The 18,585-nt window shown below is 50.9% G+C and overlaps 1 protein-coding gene across 8 annotated transcripts in view; it reads left to right on the top strand.

Annotated features, from left to right (window-relative positions):
- The first annotated feature begins 16,350 nt into the window (after positions 1-16,350).
- SCN8A (sodium voltage-gated channel alpha subunit 8) overlaps positions 16,351-18,585 on the top strand; it is a 42,787-nt gene continuing 40,552 nt past the window's right edge. For all 8 annotated transcript variants that reach the window (XM_086628649.1, XM_086628646.1, XM_086628648.1 and 5 more), the window contains exon 1: positions 16,351-16,626. In XM_086628649.1, the coding sequence (XP_086484775.1) occupies positions 16,351-16,626 (276 nt within the window). The remainder of the gene's footprint in view (positions 16,627-18,585) is intronic.

Here is an 18,585-nt window from a genome sequence, read left to right on the forward strand (position 1 = left end):
TTGAAATTCAGACAGAGCCGCACGCAGGTACTTGCCGTGTTCGTCTTGGAGTGTATTCAGCTCCTTGGATCGCTCTAGACTTTTCTCTAAAGCTGATTTTAAAGTCTGGTCCCAGGCAAAGAAGGGAGAAGCAGGACCGCATTCCGAACAGTCACCATAGCGTCCCAGCTCTGGCAGAGGAGGAGCTGCCAGCTTGTTATGTAAGCTGGGTGAACTGGGCAGTACAACTTTGTAACCGCTGGCAAAACGTCAGAAAATGCCCTGATTTGGTGTTCAGTGGTTACAAGTTCTCTCTTAAAGCAACCGCATGTTGTCTTTAGTGAGCTGAAGGAAATCTCTCTGAGCTCTGGATTTGCTGTGGGCGTTTCCTTAACATTTCAGTTAAAACACATTTGTGTAAGAGTTAATTTACCACCTCGTTGTAAGCAGCTGGATGAGCCAGTCAGCTGCTTGCTCTGTGCTCTCTGCAACAGCAGTTTTCAGTCTTGCCACTTTGTGGACTCCTAAAATACTTGGTATGCACACACGGGCTCCTTTGCAGTGAATGAACTTGCTCTTCTTGGTTCTCTTTCAGAGCTTTGATGGGAATCATGGAACAGGGATAAAACAATTTATTAATTCAGTAATCGCTGCACGCAGTGCATGGTTTGGTTTTATTCACTTCATAAGCTCCATTCTCTGCTAAATGCATTCTGTAAAACTTCAACTTTGTGGTCAGCAGTGCTTTGTCAAAGAACTTGGTGTAAATTAGCCACGAGCGTTTAATTGCTCTGCTCCAGGTGAGCCTAGTGGAGGGGAGGGAGGACTTAAGGTCCCCAGTAAAGGCAGGTCTGTTGTGAATCGCACTGGAGAATTTATTTTTCCTGTTGAGTGATAAGTAGTCCCGTTGTCCGATGAGTTACCTCCCCCCTCTAGTGGTAATAAAGCAAATATCAAACCCAGCATCGTTATCAGACTGCTTTATTAACGAGCTCCGCTGTCGTACCTTCGTACCTCCACCTTGTGGCAGCTACATTAGAGAAACAGGTTGGAATGGTGGGAATGACTTTCTGTGTAGACCAGTTGGATGTGTATGGAGCACAAAACAGAGATGTTAATGCGTTATTTTGTTAGAAATGTAATCTGTACCAGCTTTTAATTCCTTGCCGCAGGAAATCATAGAAAAGGTTAAGTTAAAGGACAAGTTTAATTTAAACTCTTCCCCAGAACTGGAGGAAAAAAGTATTGGAAGAGCGGTATGTGGCATGTCACAAGTGTCACCTTGGATTACAACGAAAACACTGCTTTAGGTGGGCAAGTTTTAAGGATAGAAGAGAGAACAGCAGGAGAATACACATGGCAACTGTGAACTGAAGTTGTTAATAATTTACCCGTGTTACAGTGCGCATTCCTTTCTGCCTTCCTCCCCATATTCCGCCATGGCACTGCAGCAATCCTGCTTATCCAGTCCTGCTCTGCTCCTCCCAGCTCCCAGGACTTCCTGAGTTGGTTTAGGACTTTTATTTTTGAATAAAAAATAAAATAATTTTCCTCTTTTCTTTTTCTTTCTCAAACAGCTTTGGCCTCGGAGTTTTTGCAGGTTGCCCAGCTGCAAGTGCAGGAGCCAGGCAGCCCGGACAGCGTAGCTGTGTCTCCCGCTTGCCCGGGCAGTTGGCACCACCTTGCAGGTACCCCAGACCTGCTGCGTGCGTGGCAGCACACCGGGCGTGCTGAGGAGGGAGAGGGGAAGCAGGCTGAGCTCGTTCCTTCACCTGCAGGTGAAGCAGCACAAAAGTAAATTACTTTGAGTGGGTAAGTGGATATCATGGTTGAATTTTAAACTCTTTCTTGGCCTGGCACAGGTGATTGCATCTACCCTGAATGTAGGTCAGCGCCACAACATGGGTTGGCACCACGTTAATCGGCGTCCCTGATCTCCCTTGCTCTGCCCCAGCTCAGCGGCCGGAGCACTCGCAGAACCTCGGTCAGGACTTTCCTGGTTTTGGCGCAGAGCTCAGCACTAAGGTGCCCAGCACTAAGGTGCCCGGATGGCACCGCATCCACGGTGCCGTCCGGTGTTTGCTGCAGATCCTTGCTGGAAGCAGCCGCTGAATGTTGAAGCTTAAGGTGCATGTTCTCCAAGAGGCTCTTGAGGAGGAACTTTCTGAGATAGGGATTAGGGTTGCTGCATGGTAGCCTGGTGGGTAGAACTGGAAATTGGTGCCAGTGCCTGTGCCCATTTCCAGCAACGTGAGTTGGCCTGAAGGGCCTGCAAATATTCTTAAGTTGCTGAACAGCTCTTGTTTTTGCTTGTAGACCACAGTTGTAGGTGGGTGCCACCTTGACCACAATATATGGAAAGATTTTCTTACAGGAGGAGTCCCATGAGTCCAGGCAGGCAGGAACATGGACGGGCAAGAGGAGGAGCTGCGTGCCTCGCTGGAGGAAGGGCACGAGCACCATCCCTGTGGGCAGCTGGGAGCAGAGGTGGCCGGTGAACACCCTGCCCCGCATACCCTGCCCAGTCTGCAGCCATTGCTGCTGCTGGAGCCACCTTTGAACCTGTCTGTCTGTCTGTCTGTCTGCCTGGGCACCTGGCACCCTCTGAAGGCAGCAGCACTGTGGCTGTGCCGAACTGCTGGCAATGCCTGCGTGGGGAGGGCAGGGCAGGAGCAAGCCCTGCCGAGCGGAGCAAGTGTGCGAGGCTGCACTTGTGCATGTGTGAGTTGTTTGAATTCATTGCCTGATTGGACTGGATTGAAGCTGAAAGCTCCGATCCTGCCTGGTTCGAGCCGGTTATCTGGGAGAAACAACCAGTCCCAACCTGACGAGTATTTTGCCTATCGGTTTTGTGATGGCATCAGCCCTCTGACTGTCTCCGGAGTGGCTGTGACACGGTGTGCGTGCACCTTCTCCATCCCCCTCACCTCTCCCACCACCTTGCAGGTTTAGGTGCTGCCTCATCGTACGGGCGATGCAGAGCGTGAGTAAGGGAACCGTACGCTGGTGTAACAAAAGGATTGCACCCGTGATGGAGGAGAAGTCTTTTAGACTGCAGAAATCTCTCTGGCTACTCACGTGTAACAACCTGTTTAAATCACGTAGTCGTTCCAGTTTGAAGAAGTTTGCTTGGCCGGGGTTGGCAGTTGGCTTGCACCGTGCCCGTTGTAGCAGAGACGTACGGTCACCTGGTGGTTCCTACACAGCCCGGACAGCCGGTGTGCCGTGCAGGGTGTGTGTGACACAGCCCTGTCCACAGAGCGGAGGGACTGCGGCGGCACTTCGGAGGTCGCTGTGCTGAAGGGGAAGGGAGAAGCGCGGGCTGTGGTGGGGAAATAAGGAAAAGGCAGTGTCCTTATCAAGGAATTTTTATTTTTTTTGTATATCGAGCAGCTGCATGCTCCTTAAAGAGACAGCACACAGCCAGGTAGTTATTGTCCAGATGGAGAATTACAAAATTATCCCAGTGCTGTTGCCTAAGTCCTGGGTGGTTTTGTGCTCTTTTAACCCAAGGAGAAGTTTTATGGATTTTGTTAGCTTTACTGTTCTAATTACAGGCAAGCAAAACCAGTAGCTGGAGTTGGAGTATTCATGTGCTTTACAAGGCAGTATTGTTTTGGAAATACTTCCAAACTGTGAGTATGCATGTTTTCTGGGGGTTCCCTTTCGGCCTGGATGGGAATAAGGAATTAGATGGCTCTGAGGGGATGGGGCAGTCTCTGCATAGGGATGGTTTGGAACTCTGTGCCTCTTATCTGGGGTAGAGTCTCTCCAAGGCTGTGCCAGGATCGCTTAGGTAGATAAGGAACATTTTTTTTTGTTTTCTTATCGCTGTTCAACCTCTGAGGGCATTGACCTATTTATTTCTTTAAGCGCTTTGCTTAAAGATATCTTATACGAACTGTAATAACACCCTTGGGGCCCCAGAGTGTCCTTGAAGTATTTCTGGTGCGTGGCCCTCCCCAAAGGGACCCGTGTGCCCACCGTTCCCAGCAGCTCTGAGGGTGCCCTACTTGGAAGGCCGGGTGTGCTGCTGCGTTTCCATCCCAGGGCTGGCATCCCTCGGTCCCTTCGGCCAGCGCCGGCCGCTTCGCCCGGCTGCAGCACCGTGTCCTCCAAGCTGCCAGCACCGGTAGCGATGTAAAGAAGGAATTTTTTCTTATGTTATGGGACTTAACTTTCACGTTCAGACACTTAAACACTCTCTATTTGGGAGATACTATCCTGTTTCTCAGCAGTTCGTCACCACTGGATTTTTTCCCTATATTTCAGTGTTTCTATTTCCACTTAGTTAACATCTGCTGGCGATTTAAGCCCTAGTGAGAACCAAGCTGCGGAAAGTCCAGTTTGGTCTGAAAATTTCTTGGAGTCTGTAGCTTTCTGTAGTAGCTTATTTAATAAAAATTATTTGAACTGCTTTTGATTAGTTATGGCCTGAGATATCTACATTTTTTAGGTTGCGTCTGCCCTTGTGTTACAGTAGGGTAGTCCCATAAAAGTCAGCGATGTAAATAAGGGCGGATTTAGTTCCTGTGTCATTCCCAAAGCAAGATAAATGAGTTTTCCAGCACAGCGTTGTGTCCTGCCACCTTGTCTGCTCAGCACACAACTCCTAAAGCTCTGCTCGGAGGGCAAAGATTAAAAATTCTGTGAAGAGGACATTTCTGCAAGGTGGATATATATATTTTTTTTTTTCTAGAACAGCAACCTTAAATACAGTGTTTCAGGGTGATCTTTCAGCAACACAGTCTCATTGAGAACAAGAACCACATAAGGATAAAAATTGATCCTAAATTTGCAGTCATAAATTATATAATTCTGTGTCTAAAGGAGGAAGAGGAGTTGTCTCTCAACCGAAGAAGGGTAACTTGGGTCAATTATTAGCACTCTTATTCACTGTCTTACTGGAAACCACCGAAATCTGCATATATGATGGGGTTGTAGCTGAGGGCAGAATTCCATAGTGGACTCCCACCTCTTCGGTGAGCTGCCAGGCTTTGGGAGCTCCACCGCCCCGAGCATCCTGCCGGGAGCCGAGCAAGGACCTTGGAAAAGAAATCTCATGGCCCAGGTGGCAAGTGGGAGGAAGGAGCCAATACAGCACCCGGATCTGCCGGGCAAAGAGCGTCGCTGCACGCGTGACACAAATGTCATTTCGGCACTTTTTAATTTCCTTGGTGAAATCGTACCGTTTCGGGATAGTCCGGGATGGGGTCACGGAGCTCTGCTTGGCGATACCATCCGTGATGCGCGTGGCCGTTTGAAGTTTTAGCTCATCCTGGAATTGTCAAAAACCAAACAAACCAAAAAAACAAACAACAAGAAAATGTGTTTGGCTGGTCCCAAGTTTTCCCTTGGCTGCTGACATCTGCCGCAGATCCCGCTCTGCACTTTCGCGCTTATTCCTGAAGCCCGCGCTGCGCGGAGAGCACCTCGGAGCGCGGTAAAGCGCTGGTCTGAAGGAATTCCGGCTCCAATCCTCAGGAATTCCGGCTCTAATCCTCAGGAATTGTCCTTCCCGAGCCACGGCCGTGCCCGGGCCGGTGGCACCGCCGCCCGGGCCGCGCGTCTCCAGCGCCCCGGGGTTTTTCCACCGGCACCGCGGCGGTTCCCGATACCTCGGGCGGTCGCGGAGGGGGCCGATGCCGGGGGCTGCGTTGCTCTGCGGTACCGGTACCGGTACCGGCCGGGCAGGCCCCGCTCGGCCCCCGGCGGCCGGCCAGAGCCCGGCCCGCGGCTGCGCCCCTACAGCCGGCGGGAAGGGGGGTACCGGGCCGCCGCGCCCCCCCAGGTTTCGCCCCCTCGGGGAAAGCGCGGGCTCCCCGGAGCGAAGGGCGGGGGGCGGCTTTTCCCACGCCCGCTCCCCCCTTCCCCGGCCGGCATCCGCGCGGTGCGGGCGCCGGGAGTTTTGCGACGCTCCCTAAGCCCGCTGGCGGCGCGCAGCGGCGGGGCGGGGGCCCGGCGGGGCGGGGGGGGGGGGCAGCGCCGGCAGCGCACCAAGATGGCGACAACCGCAGTTCCTCCTGCAGCCCCCCCACCGCCGCAGTCCGGCAGCGCCGGCCGGGAGACGCGCGACTGAGCGGCCACAGTAAGTTGCGGGGAGCCCGCGGGCCGTGCGGGGGGCGCCCGGGGTCTCGCAGCCTTTGCTCCCCGCATTTTTTTATTTTTTTTTTTATTTTTTTTTAATTCATTCCTCCCCCCCCCCCCCGCACACAGCAGCACACACTCTTCCCCCTGCACCCCCCCCCCCCCCGCCGCCCCGCGCCGGGGCTTTGCCGCAGAGCTCCGCCAGCTCCGGGCCGGCGTGGGGAGCGGTCGGGGGGGCACGGGCAGCCCCCTGCCCCAAATCCGCCTCTCCAGCAGCGGCGGGCTGCGGGGAGGGGGTGCCCCGCGAGCCTTGCCGCTCGCCACCCGTCGGAGGAGGGCTCGCCCCGGTGGGTGCCCGTTCGTCCTGCGCTCAGGGAGGGGGGAGCGGGGTGCCCCCGCTTCTCTCCCCATCCAACACCGCCCTCCGCGCCCCGGCAGCAGCCCGGGTCCGTGGGGCAGCCCCTGCCCCAGGTGGGGGAAGGTCCATCCACCCTCCTCCCCCCGCCTCGGCTGCAGCCGGAGGCCCCCGCGCCCCGTGGGGAGGGGGGCACTGCCAGCCCTGCAGCCGGCCATCCCCGCGGCCTCGGGGTCAGCCTTTCCCCGGCTGGGAGGGGGCAGCCAGCCTGGAGCGGCGGGAGCTCCGTTGGAGCTCTCCATCCATCCATCCATCCATCCATCCATCCATCCATCCATCCATCCATCCATCCATCCATCCCACAACCCGGGGAGCCCGCGGAGCCCTCTGCCAGGCCCCGAAATTCGGGGCTGTGCTCTTTGTCTGCATTGTGGGGAGGGAGAGAGGAGGGATAATTGGAGTTCTCCTCGGTGTCCCTTCCCCCCCCAGCCCTCGCTGCAGCGCTGGTACATCCCTCCGCCACCCCCCTACCCCCCCCCCCCCCTTCTCCTGCTGCTCAGCATCCCGCGACTCCCGCTGCCGGGGAGGGGGAGAAGTTGGAGGACACTTTTTCGGGGGAGATGCATGGGGCGGCTTTGAGGTTCCAGCCTGACCCAGATGTTGGCACCACGCTTTGCGCTCTTGCTTCCTTCCACCACCCAGATATTGGGGCAACGGTGAGGGCAGATTTATTTTATTTCATCGTTATTTATTTCCTTCCTGGAGAGATGGAATTACATGTTCACGAGCATTTTCTATTAAAAATCTGGGTGTCTTCTTCCTCTCCCTCCCCCCCCACCCCGCTCCGTTCTGGTGCAAATTATGCCCAGCTGATGTGGGGGTGGGGATGCTGGAAGAGATGCTCCACGGCAGTAACTGCAGATGATCCGAGGTGAAGTCTAAAAGTCTGCCGGGAAGGGGAGCGTGTGCGAGCAGAAGGCCTGGGCGGGAGGGCCACGGCAGCTGGAGCCGGCATTCCGGAAGGGCCCGGAGCTGGCCCTTGGCAAGGGATCCCCGGTGTGGTGGGTTCACCCACCGCCGGCCTTCCACGCGCCGCGGTGCAGGGGTGGATGTGAGATCCCGGAGGAGCCGGGCAGGTGGGGTCGGTCCGCGGGGCGCTGGTTGTTTCTGGTGTAACCTGGTCCTTGGAACACTGCAGCATTCCACCCCCAGTGGGAACCCATGACCCGTATGTCCTCGTTTCACACTGGGGAGGATTTAATTACGAGCAACGAGGGTGCTGGAGGAGCCCGATCGCCCCCTCCCATCAGTGTCTTTAGAGGCAAAAAGGGAAGAAATTGGGAGTTTTCCCATGGGCGATGGCCCGCTGGCCTCTTTGGGAGGACGGGGGCCTGGAAACGTTCTTGACCAGGAGTCCTTATTTTTCTGGGCTCCATGATGGATGCTCTTCTCGGCAGAGATGATGGTACCGGGCAGGTGGGATGCGGGAGGAGCCCCGACGGGGGCTCCCGGGGGAGCCGCGCCGCGGGGGCGGGGGGTGAGCTCCCCTCGCCGTTGCTCCGTGTTTTCCCATAATATGTGATGCTGGAGGTGCTGGTTAGAAGCGGCACCGGCTCCAGTGGATGCTGGAGCGGACAGTGCCCGGGGGTGGCGGCGGGGCCGTGGCCGCCCCCCATGCCCCGGGGTTCCGCCCGCTGGATCTCGGGGCGGGGGGGGGAGGGCGGGGGGGGAAACAGGGTGCCGTTACGTAAAGTTGGTGAAGCTGGTTGTCATTTATCAATAGGCTCCGGTTTAAGGCGTTTCGGAGTAACGAGCGGGCGCTCGGCGCTCCGTCGTGCCGTTTTCCGTGCGAGCGAAACGCGGGGCCTCCCGGAGCGCCGCTGCTCGTGTGTCCGTCAGCAATGCGTTCCGACTCCTCATCCTCAGCTTCGGGGGTACTTAAACAATCAACAACGAGACCGAAGGGCTACTTCATCCTTTTTTTCGCGTTTGAATGCTTTTACAGCGTCATTCGCCCTGGGCGAAAGGACCTGGAGCTATTGCCAATAATTTAACCAGTTATATAAGCTCATACGTATGGCTTATGCCCACATCATGGTATAGATCCTCTGCTGCTTACTGGAACAAGTGTGATTATGTGACGATTTTGTGAACGGAGGTGCAAAGCTGCTTTTGTGAGGAAGAGGAGGGAGAGTGATTGCGTGTTGCAAGAGACTGAGCACGGATGTCCTTTCATTCTCGGTTACAGGAGGTGAAATAAAGTAGAAACAAAGTCAGCGCTGGGTGAAAATAAAGTAGCTTGAAAATCTAAAGCGTGGTATCACCTTCCTCCCTTTTGTCGTTGTGTCTGCGTTCGTTTGCGGGCTCGCTTGGCTCGTTGAGCATGCTTTTTCATGAAAATGAACTGATACATCTTCACATATCAATCGATCCGCGCTATTTTTCAATGGCTGGAGACGCAGTCGGCCCCGGGGGCCGTATGTGACTCGGAGGCACGACGTGTTCACGCGGTCACATGATTTCCATTCACTATCGATTGCCTTCCTCCCGGCGCGGCCGCATCTGCCATTGGCATCAAGGGATGCACTGGCATCGATCATTTGTTGCTGTGTTCGAAGAAACGGTTTGGATTAAAGAAGATGTGGTAAAATAACAAAGCAGAAGTGCTGGAGTCGAGGACGAGCATGGGGAAAAATAATCTAGGGAACCTCAGAGAGGAAATCCCATGTGATGGGTGGTGATAGCGGTAGAGAGCTCGTCATCGCCAGACTGTTGGCTTGAGTCTCGTGGGGTTCAGAAACAACAAAATCCTTAGACTTTCCCCCTTATGCCCCGTTACTCCAGTTCTGTGCAGAGTGGACAGTTGTGGAGAGCGCGCTGCTGCTGCTAAAAATCCTCCCTGCTGTGAGCTGAGGTTCAAGGCTGGCCTTTAACGCTTTGCAAGAACTTTGGTCTTACCAAAGACTTGTCTTTAAATACCGTTACAAAGTTAGAGTAACTTCTGCCTTCTCTTCCCTCGCTCTTGTCCTACAAGAAAGTATTATTCCTGCCTAACGGAGCACAGCAGCATGGAGGATATTTTAAGTAGAAAGAGTAGCCAGCAGGGACCAGGCTGTAGCAAAGCTGTGAAATTGCTCCTTTCTGAAAACAGCCATCCGAAGATGCAAAAATCTTGCTGTCTGAGACCTAAAAGTCCCATTCCATGTTACTCAGGCAGCTCCTGTGCGAGCAGGAAGGTACGAGGAGTTTATTAAAAAAAAAAAAAAAAAAGTAATATTTTTCATTGTTGAGTACATACAATGCATTGTGAACGCTACAAGTAGTGGCCCTAAAGTTACATAAATAAAACCAAAAAACTGCTAGAGAAATAGGGAGCTGAAAATTTTGAAAATGACTAAAAGCCACCTCCTTCCTGTCTTTTTCTCTTGGTACGGGTACGCTTTTACTTATTTTTACCCAAACTCCCCATATGAATTTTGAAACGGAATAAAAGGCGCTGCCGGTGTTCGGTTATGTCCGTTTGGGGATGCTGTGAAACCATCCAGCCTCACTCCTGAAGGGAGGAGGGGGTTCTTGCTTGGCATCAGGAGCTCCTGCAGCTTGTTGGGGCAAACTCTGCCATATCCAGCTCTCCTTGGCCACTGAGTTGATATTTCTGGCGTCGGGTTTTGAGGAAGGATACTTGCAAAACAGAGCAGTTGGAGCTCATCACAAATAGCTTATGTGTCTTCAGCTCACCTCGTTTTCCTTTCACGGCGAAGGACATGCTCAGGCATAAACTAAATTGTTTCTTCAACTAATGCCAGACAAGAAAATTGTTGTTCTGAAGGCAAGGATGATAAAAAGTTGTCTTTATTTCCAGGCACGCTGAGTTCCCAGCAGTTCTGTGGAAATGGAGGAGATGTCAGTGCTCAATGTTGTTAGGATCAGACCGGTTCTAAGGAGCCCAACTCTTGACTAAAGCAGCCTGGAGTTCCGAAGGTGCGGAGCTGGATACCTGCTCATTAGGCCATTTGTGGATTTAATCAACCTTAGTGATTTAATGAGACTTGGGTGATGTGTAGACCCTTCAGTGTGAGATATTTCAGCCTCAGTGCTGGAGGAACATGCGTTCGAACAACGAGCGCTGCTATTCCAATGGCATTTCCAGCAGGAGCTGAACTTTTTCCTGACTGTCCAGTGAAATCCGTAGCAGGATGGTGATGTTGGGAATAGCTGACGTTAGGGGAGGGGGATTTTTGTCTGATCAGATGAGATATGCACAGGGTGAGAAGAAAAGATGAAGGCGGCGTAACTCCGGCAGCCGTAAGGGAACACCAGGCTCACATGGAATGTATTCCCGAGATCCATGTTGTGTAAGAGCAGAGAACCAGAAGGAGGGTTTTTTCTTCTCCCTTTCATATTTGACCATACTTGTACCATTTGTAATCCCACCATATGAGTTCTCCACACCGTTAAACGAGCTCCTCCAAAATTATCGTGTGGAATAACTGTTACCTTGCTCCTGTTTTATGGGTCACTGGTAGGCCAAGTAAATTGGACAAGGGATTAAATTCGGGTTAGTGTCTTAACTACACAAGAACTGTTTTGAGCAAGTCTTTGTTCAGAAGTTGGACTTTACGAAGGGGAAGTTGAAGGGCTGTCCTTCAGCTCGCTTGGTCGGTGCGAATCTCCAGGTTCCTACGTGAGACTGGGGATAAGTGGGAGTCAGCTTTGAGTAGTGGTGGACACAGGGAACTGGAGAGGTGGGCTTGGCTCTTTTTAGTTCTTGTAACTTCTGAGTGATGCTACTCAAGTCGTGCTGCTACTGGTAGGGACTGAGAAACCCACAGTACAGATCTTTAGGAAAGCATCTTTAAGTAGTATTGTGTTTTCTGAGATTTTTTTGGTTGTCACTGTGCTGCTCTCTCCTCCCTGTGTTTCTGTTCATTTTTTTTTGCCCTTAGAGGTGCGTGTTGAAGTTCAGTTCTGCCGCTGCTGTTTCAAGAGTGTAACCACTTTGTGCCCTGTCCGGAGTTTGCTTTGGGCAACCTGGTGTAGTGGAGGGTGTCCCTGCCCATGGCAGGGGGGTTGGAACTGGTTGATCTTTGAGGTCCCTTCCAACCCAACCCATTCTATGATTCTATGTGACACCAGAGCCTTTCCAAGGAAAAGTTCCTCCTGCATCTCAGCTGGCTGTGTGGCCAGACCTTTTCATTGATAAAATCAGCCCGTTCCAGGCGCGCAGAATTTACTGCAGATGGAGAAGACAGGCGAGTTCTTCTGAAGGCCGTTTCCAGCCACGGATTTTCTCGTGGATGTTTTGGTTTGGCTTGGAGTTTTTTAGGCTCTCATGCAGTAGAATTTCAGAGGACTGTTGCTCTGCGCTGTTTTCCTTTCTGCCCCAACCCAACACCTTCAAATCAAGCACCACGTGTGTCCATGTGCGTTATATAAAAATTCGTGTAGAAGGGCTCTCTCTCGAAGGAACTGAAAGACGTGCTGTGAATGACTGAATCTTGCAAATTAATAAATGAAGAAATGTATTAAAGCGATGATGTTTCCTCAAAAGTGGGGTTTTTTTAATTTATTTTGACAATCAGCTTGAATAATTTATTAGAATATTTCATAATGCACCAGTAAATGGACGTCTGGGAACATTTAGGAAAAATAATTAAGTCTTAACAACTGGGCACCTCAGTAAAGCGTTTCTTCTGGTGTAAAATCTTTGAAAAATATGGGTGTAAATATGCAGAATGGCCCCAGGGAGTTGTGTGCCCTGAACTCCAGGTGCCAGGGACAAATTCCTGCCTCCCCCTAAGGACTGGAGCCTGGGAGAGTCCCGGTGCTTGTGATCAGCTTCCAGTTCTACCACTGATTTCCAGGTGACCTTGGACAAATTATTCGCCCTTTCCGTGTTTCTCTTCCTCTTTGCAGAGAAACTTTTCTAAAAAAAGTTTTCCAAAAACTTTTTCTAAATCCCAGGATCTTCAGGCTGAAGATAGTTCAGTATTTGTTCATTCAGTCAACATGTGGATAAGGACTAATTTTAGTAAAGGTTTTTAAGTAGTAGTTTTATTTTTTAAAAATCAAATAATTAGATAATGCCTGATGTTTTTTCAACACCTTCTAGTAACTAATTTAAAAGAATTAAAAGGGAAAGAATGAAAAAAAGGAAAAGAATTTCCCTTTCACCAAAAAGGGAAAAGAATGAAAACCAACTCACCGTCTTGGTTGTGGTTCCCACACAGCCCTGTACAGGAGAAGGTTTTACTGGAATAGGCAGACTGGAGCCTGAGTTCACCCAAGAAGTCGATGTGCTGACACCCTCATTCTATGTGCCTGGTTTGGGGGGATTTTGGGGGTTTTTAGCAGATGTTCATGCACTCTAAACTCATTCTGTCCTTCTAGTGACTCCTGGAAAACCCCTCCTGGGTGAGTGCTGACACACATTTAAGATTTTGTGTTGTTACTGGGGTTTTCTTTCCTTCCTGCTGAGAAAAACGGTAAATCTCAGAAGTGGAAATCCTCAATACTCTCACCGTTTTTTGCTCCAGTAACAACTGGAATGCTCCACATGCCCAGTTTTAACCACTTCTTGCTGGCAGAAGGGGCTGGAAGTGCGTTGGTTTATGGCTGCGTGTGTCCTGCTCTGCGCTTGAGCCCGGAGGTCTTGGTGGGACCATGTAACCGAGGCATTCCAGACTGTTTGTCTGTGTGTTGTTGGGTTTTTTAAATAAAACTAGCTCTTTGAAACATCTTGGGTAGTTATGTCTGTGTGGTGGGTGAAGGTGAAGGTCAGGGCTTGGCTGTTGGAGCCGCAACGCTCGGCTCGTCACCGTAAGAACGTGTAATGCTGTGCCATCAAAGATTTAAAAACTGCTGTACAGGTCTGATTTAAGGAATTAAATAAACATTCCGTTCCCATCCTTTCAATTTACATCCTAGTTTGGTCTGTTCTCTTAGTGTGGGATAATTTACTGGGAAAACAAAGGAAGTCAGGACAGGTTGGAACTTCCCAAGGAATGAAGGTTGATTTATTAATGGATGGGATCTTTGCAAAACCGCTGTGATGTGCAGTTGTGGAACTGATTAGGGGGAAGGTGTTGTTCAGGATTTTTTGCTGGATTTGGTTTGGTTTGGTTTTTTAAGTGGCCACGTAGCAGATTAGTTGGCGGTTGTGTGATCGTGCATACGAATCAGGCATTCGTTTGTGCCTTCGTTTTTTCCCTTTTTTACACTGTGTCCCTGAGCTACTTTGGTTTCTAAATTCAGGCCTTACATATTTATCTGTGCCATTCAATTAGACCACATCCCCAACGCTGCTCTGGAGTTTCACAGTATGTGGGAAATTTGGTAATTAAACGCATGCGAATGCTGCAAGAATAGAATAAATTAATTTTTCCTTAATACCAGCAGGCTATTCTGTGATGTTTCTAGAGATAACGTGACCAAGACGTGGCTGTTCTTTCCCCCTCTTGCCATCTTTTTTGAATCTGTTGTTGTTACTCAAGGCCAGGTTGGATGAGGCTTTGGGCAACCTGGTGTAGTGGAGGGTGTCCCTGCCCATGGCAGGGGGGTTGGAACTAGATGATCTTTGAGGTCCCTTCCAACCCAACCCATTCCAGGATTCTATGATTCTACTCTAGAAATACCTGGTTGAGTTTATGTGAGAAGAATCCCAGGCTACGCTGTGTAGTTACGTGAAGAGAGAGATCAATACTTGAGTTTTATGGATCTCCAAATAAAACCTGAGGTGGGAACAGCATTGGATGAAGTTCTACACGTGTGGTGCAGCTTTAGATTTGTGTGTGACTCGGAGCCTTCAGAAAATGTGTGAGTGGCCGTGTCACAGCTGGAGTGAGGCAAGGAGTAGCCTGGAATCACTTGGGAGGATGCTTTGCAGTAGACGTTGTGGCTTTTGGAGATACCTCAGGTACTATGTTAACAGCTGGGATCCCCAGGTGTTCTTCAAAAAAGGACTCAGTTGGTTTTTTTATGTTGTATTTAGTCATGAAGTCCACTGCAATCCAGAGAAAGTTGTGATTCTTGGTTTCAGAGCGTGCCCGTTGCTGAGGATGGGCAAACGCGTCCCGGCTCGTCCTTACGGGTGGGACCATGCCCCGGTCCTGGCGATGCCTCTGGCTTCTGTGAGCTCTTCCCACATGGAGAGAGCACAGTCCTCAAAGCCAAGGGCTGGCGAGGCCATTGGTGGCCAACGTCGTGCTGAAACAGCTGAGTTGTAACGATTCAGTCCTGTATCAGTTCACAAGGAATTCGGAAGTCATTCTTCCAGACATTCCAAATCTTTCATATCTATTTTGACGCTGTGTGTGCGTTGGCATGAAAGATCTGACCTTTCTGATGATCTTTTTCCCCTCACTTAGGGGACCTTATCCCACGTAGCTTTCGGGTTCGTCCTGCGCCGTAGGCTCGCCGTTGTTTTGCCTTTCCTCGCCGATTCGCTGCCACTTTGGGGTTCGGGTTCCTCCCTGAGGTGCCAAAGCGTGTCAGGGCTGGGTTGTATTCCAGCCTGCAGTACTGCAGTGCTGTTGCATCAGTGCAGGGTTTCTGTAATTCCTCTCCTCTCTTGGCCTCCTCCCGGAGCGTGGAAAGCTGGGAGAGGCGCCGGTAGCTCCGAAATGCAATATATTCTTGCTGCTGGTTCTCGAGTGAGAGCTTGGCAGAAGGTGCAGAGCTGCAGAGGGTTTGTAGGCGGCTGCATTCAGACAAACGAACTTCCTCGCCGCTCTTCTCGTTTGTAGGACCCGGGGCAGAGAGCGAGGTGCTCCTTGCAGGGACAGCGTAAAACCCTGGCAGAGGTCTGCGCTCCGTTGCAGGTCGGAAGCTCTGCGAGGTCTTCCTCAGCTGTGCTTCCCTTTTCTTCTCTTTTTATCACGGAGAAGCGCTCGTTTGCGTCGCATCTGATGCAGAGAAGACTCAGTGTCTAACTTGTGTGTTATAGAAATGGAACTTCCAGAAATGATCGTTTTACTTGATGAAAGTCTAATTTTATTTCATTCTTAGGGCCTGAAATGAATAGAAACCCTGATAATTCTGTGTATGTGAAATGGAAGGATGAGATTCGACTTCCTGTAGTAGAGATGTGCCGTGCCCCGGGGTAGGAAGAGGTGAACCCACCACGATCTTGCTCCTACCTGCCTTGCACACCCGTTCCGACACACTGAGGTTGTTAAGGAAACTTCTCCTTAACTGCAGTAATATCTGACAGGACACAAAGGAGCGTTTTTTTGGGAAGAGCTCAGCAATTCCGTGCACATTGGCTGCTGCGCTCTCATACAGCAGCCCCACGTTCCTCCTCCGTTGTGTTGCACGAAGGGGAGTGCTTTGCTAAATGACTCCTTAACGAGGTAAGGGATGTGCTAAACCCCAGCCCCTTTAGATGAGGCTGAACACTTTGTCCCGACCCTGGGAATAGAGCAGACTTGGAATTTTTATCTAATAATCAGTTTTTATCTAATAATCAGTTTGCTAGAGAGCGATGACTGGTAGAACCATTTTTGCAGGAAAATGCTGGTTTTGGTACAGTTGCTTTTCCGAACGGTTTCCGTAGTCTAGAATAGAGTTTGTGTTCCGGAGACACCCCGATGGGGACAGGCGTCACGGCGCTGCTGGAGATCCAGCTCTGCATCCCGCTTCCGCCTGCGCTGTAAAACCGGGGGGAAGCGGCGCGGTGGGCAGGGACGGGCAGGTCCGCCCGGCGTGCGGCGCTTGGCGTGCATCTCCCGGAGCTTGGGTTGGGATGGAGAAGCAGCAGGGAGGGCGTGAAGACCAGAGTTGCCTTTGGATCTTCAACGCTACGTGCTTGTCCATGGTTTTTTTTTTTTTTGCAGTGACTGACTTTGTTCTGCCTTTGCTCTTTGCTCCCCTGCAGAGCTGACCGGTCCGGGGTGCGACATTAACTAAAGAAGTTGCTGCAGGATGAAAAGATGGCAGCACGGCTGCTCGCACCACCGGGCCCTGATAGTTTTAAACCCTTCACTCCGGAGTCTCTGGCCAACATCGAGAAACACATCGCAGAGTTAAAAAAGAAGAAGCGGCCAAAGCAAGACAGCAGCCACCGGGATGACGATGAAGAGAGCAAACCAAAACCAAACAGTGACCTTGAGGCGGGGAAGAATTTGCCTTTCATCTACGGGGACATCCCAAAAGGCCTGGTTGCTGTACCACTGGAGGACTTTGACCCTTATTACATGACCCAGAAAGTGAGTCTGCAAGAAAAGAAGTCGCTAAACCGCCTTTTTCTCGGGAAATTGCAGGTTTGGGTATGGTTTAAGTAGAAGACAAAGAACGGAGTCTTTGGATGGGGCTCGTTTGGTTTGGTTTGTTATATATTTTCCTTTGAGGTTTAATAAAGATTATATGATCAGTTTTTTAAGCACCTGCTTGAATGGAGTTAGGAAAACAAGGTCTGGAAGCTAAAAATAGGTGGAGTTGTGCAAACGTGCCAATTTTAACCATGAGGGCAATAAGAAGAATTTAATTGAGAGGTAACACTTTTATGTGTGTATTTCATTACTTGCATGGAATTCAGGCTGAATTTGATTGTTAGGAAGCAGTGGGATATAGAATGGTGACAAAAAAGAAGTGAGACAAACCAATTAACTTGCTTTCGTTTTCGTAATTTTTGTTTTTTAAATATTTGTCTGTGGAATTACGGCGATATGGCAGAGACTTTCATGGGTGCTGAGATGTAATAAGAAATGGTGTCATGAGGGAGGTGGTGAGTAAGCAAAATGGAAGGGGGGGGATCTTCTGCTGGTGAATTAAGGAAAAGCATGACCACTGGTTTTCGTAGAAGACTGGATGACTTAAAACCGAGGTTCTTTTCTACTCTTAATTTCAATGCTTTCTTTGATAGAAATTTAGTTTGAATGAGCTGAGATGATTACCAGCCCTCACTCGGGCTTGGCTGTGCCGCGTGGGAAGCTGGAGGTTTGACCATACGTGTGATGTGACCGTTCAAAACTTGGGTAGAATGGCTCTCATGTAAAATCCGTGAGTTGTCCTGGGCAACAACGTATTTTGTGACTTTGTGTTGAGGCAGACGTTTCTTGCCACACTCAGAAGTGGTTCTGTGGCTGACGGGGCATTATTCACATGAAATCAATGGAATTTACTGCTCACGTTGGGTACAACGGATCATTCTTTTCTGCATTTACACTGGTGAATTTAATGCTTATTTGTGGTGTCAGTAGCGCCACGGGTACACGTACCAACTCGCAACAGGGCCTCGAAATAGGTGCTTTGTGTATGTGTTGAATACCAGGCAACTGGTGTTCAGGTGGACGTTGTACTTAGGAAACGTCTTGACAGCTGCTGGTGCTGCTGAGAAGGTGGCTTACGTTATCCCTCAGAAATATTTTCTCTGTATTAAGCCTGGTGTTGCCTGGTTTTGATGTGGGCAGGCTGGGAAAAAGGGACCTGTAGTTGAAGAGCAGTTCCCAGGATCTCTTTGGCTGTGCGTACCCAACCGGAGTAGGTGTTACGGAACGTCGCTGCAGATCCGAGCAGGGGTGGGTTGTGCCCTCCGTGTGTTCATGTGGTTGAACAGACAGGGCACGGGGGAGAATTGGGCCATGGTCTTTCTCGCTGGAGTAGGAGAGCAGTGCCCAGTGGGCACTGCCACGTCCTGGAGCGTTGTGCGAAGGCTTCATGGTTGGCTCAACGTTCTACCAGAAGTAGGAGGCAGAGGGAAAGCCCACGAGCTCTCACGCTTTGTCAGTCTCCGTATTTGCCTCCCAACACAACGCTATTAATAAATCTTTCCATTTTAGAGAAAAATAAGCCACGTTCCCAACTTCGAAGGCATCTGTCATGTCTCCAGGTAGCCGCTTGCGGAGCGCCTGCTCGCTCGACGCGCCCGCGGTGCGGAGACACGAGCTCTGCGCGGAGCCGGAGCAGCTGCGGGTGGAGGGGAAGGTTCTGGAGCCAGGAGAGTGGCTGGCACAGCCCTGCCAGCCTCGTACCTGCTGTTCTGGGTGAAGAGCCTTCTCTTCCCATGAACATCAGATCCACGTTTTATGGCTCCGCTGCTTCCGCATCCGCCCCGGCGCGGCGATAGCCGAGGTGTGTGCTTCAAAGAGTCGGTGACTTCCCACTAAGAATTTTTTTTTTAAGGTCATTAAAAAAAGCCCTTCTCTGAATCATCAGGAATTGCGAAT

Source organism: Tauraco erythrolophus, chromosome 31 (genome assembly GCF_009769465.1).
Source record: "Tauraco erythrolophus isolate bTauEry1 chromosome 31, bTauEry1.pri, whole genome shotgun sequence".
In the NCBI taxonomy this organism is placed as follows: domain Eukaryota; kingdom Metazoa; phylum Chordata; class Aves; order Musophagiformes; family Musophagidae; genus Tauraco; species Tauraco erythrolophus.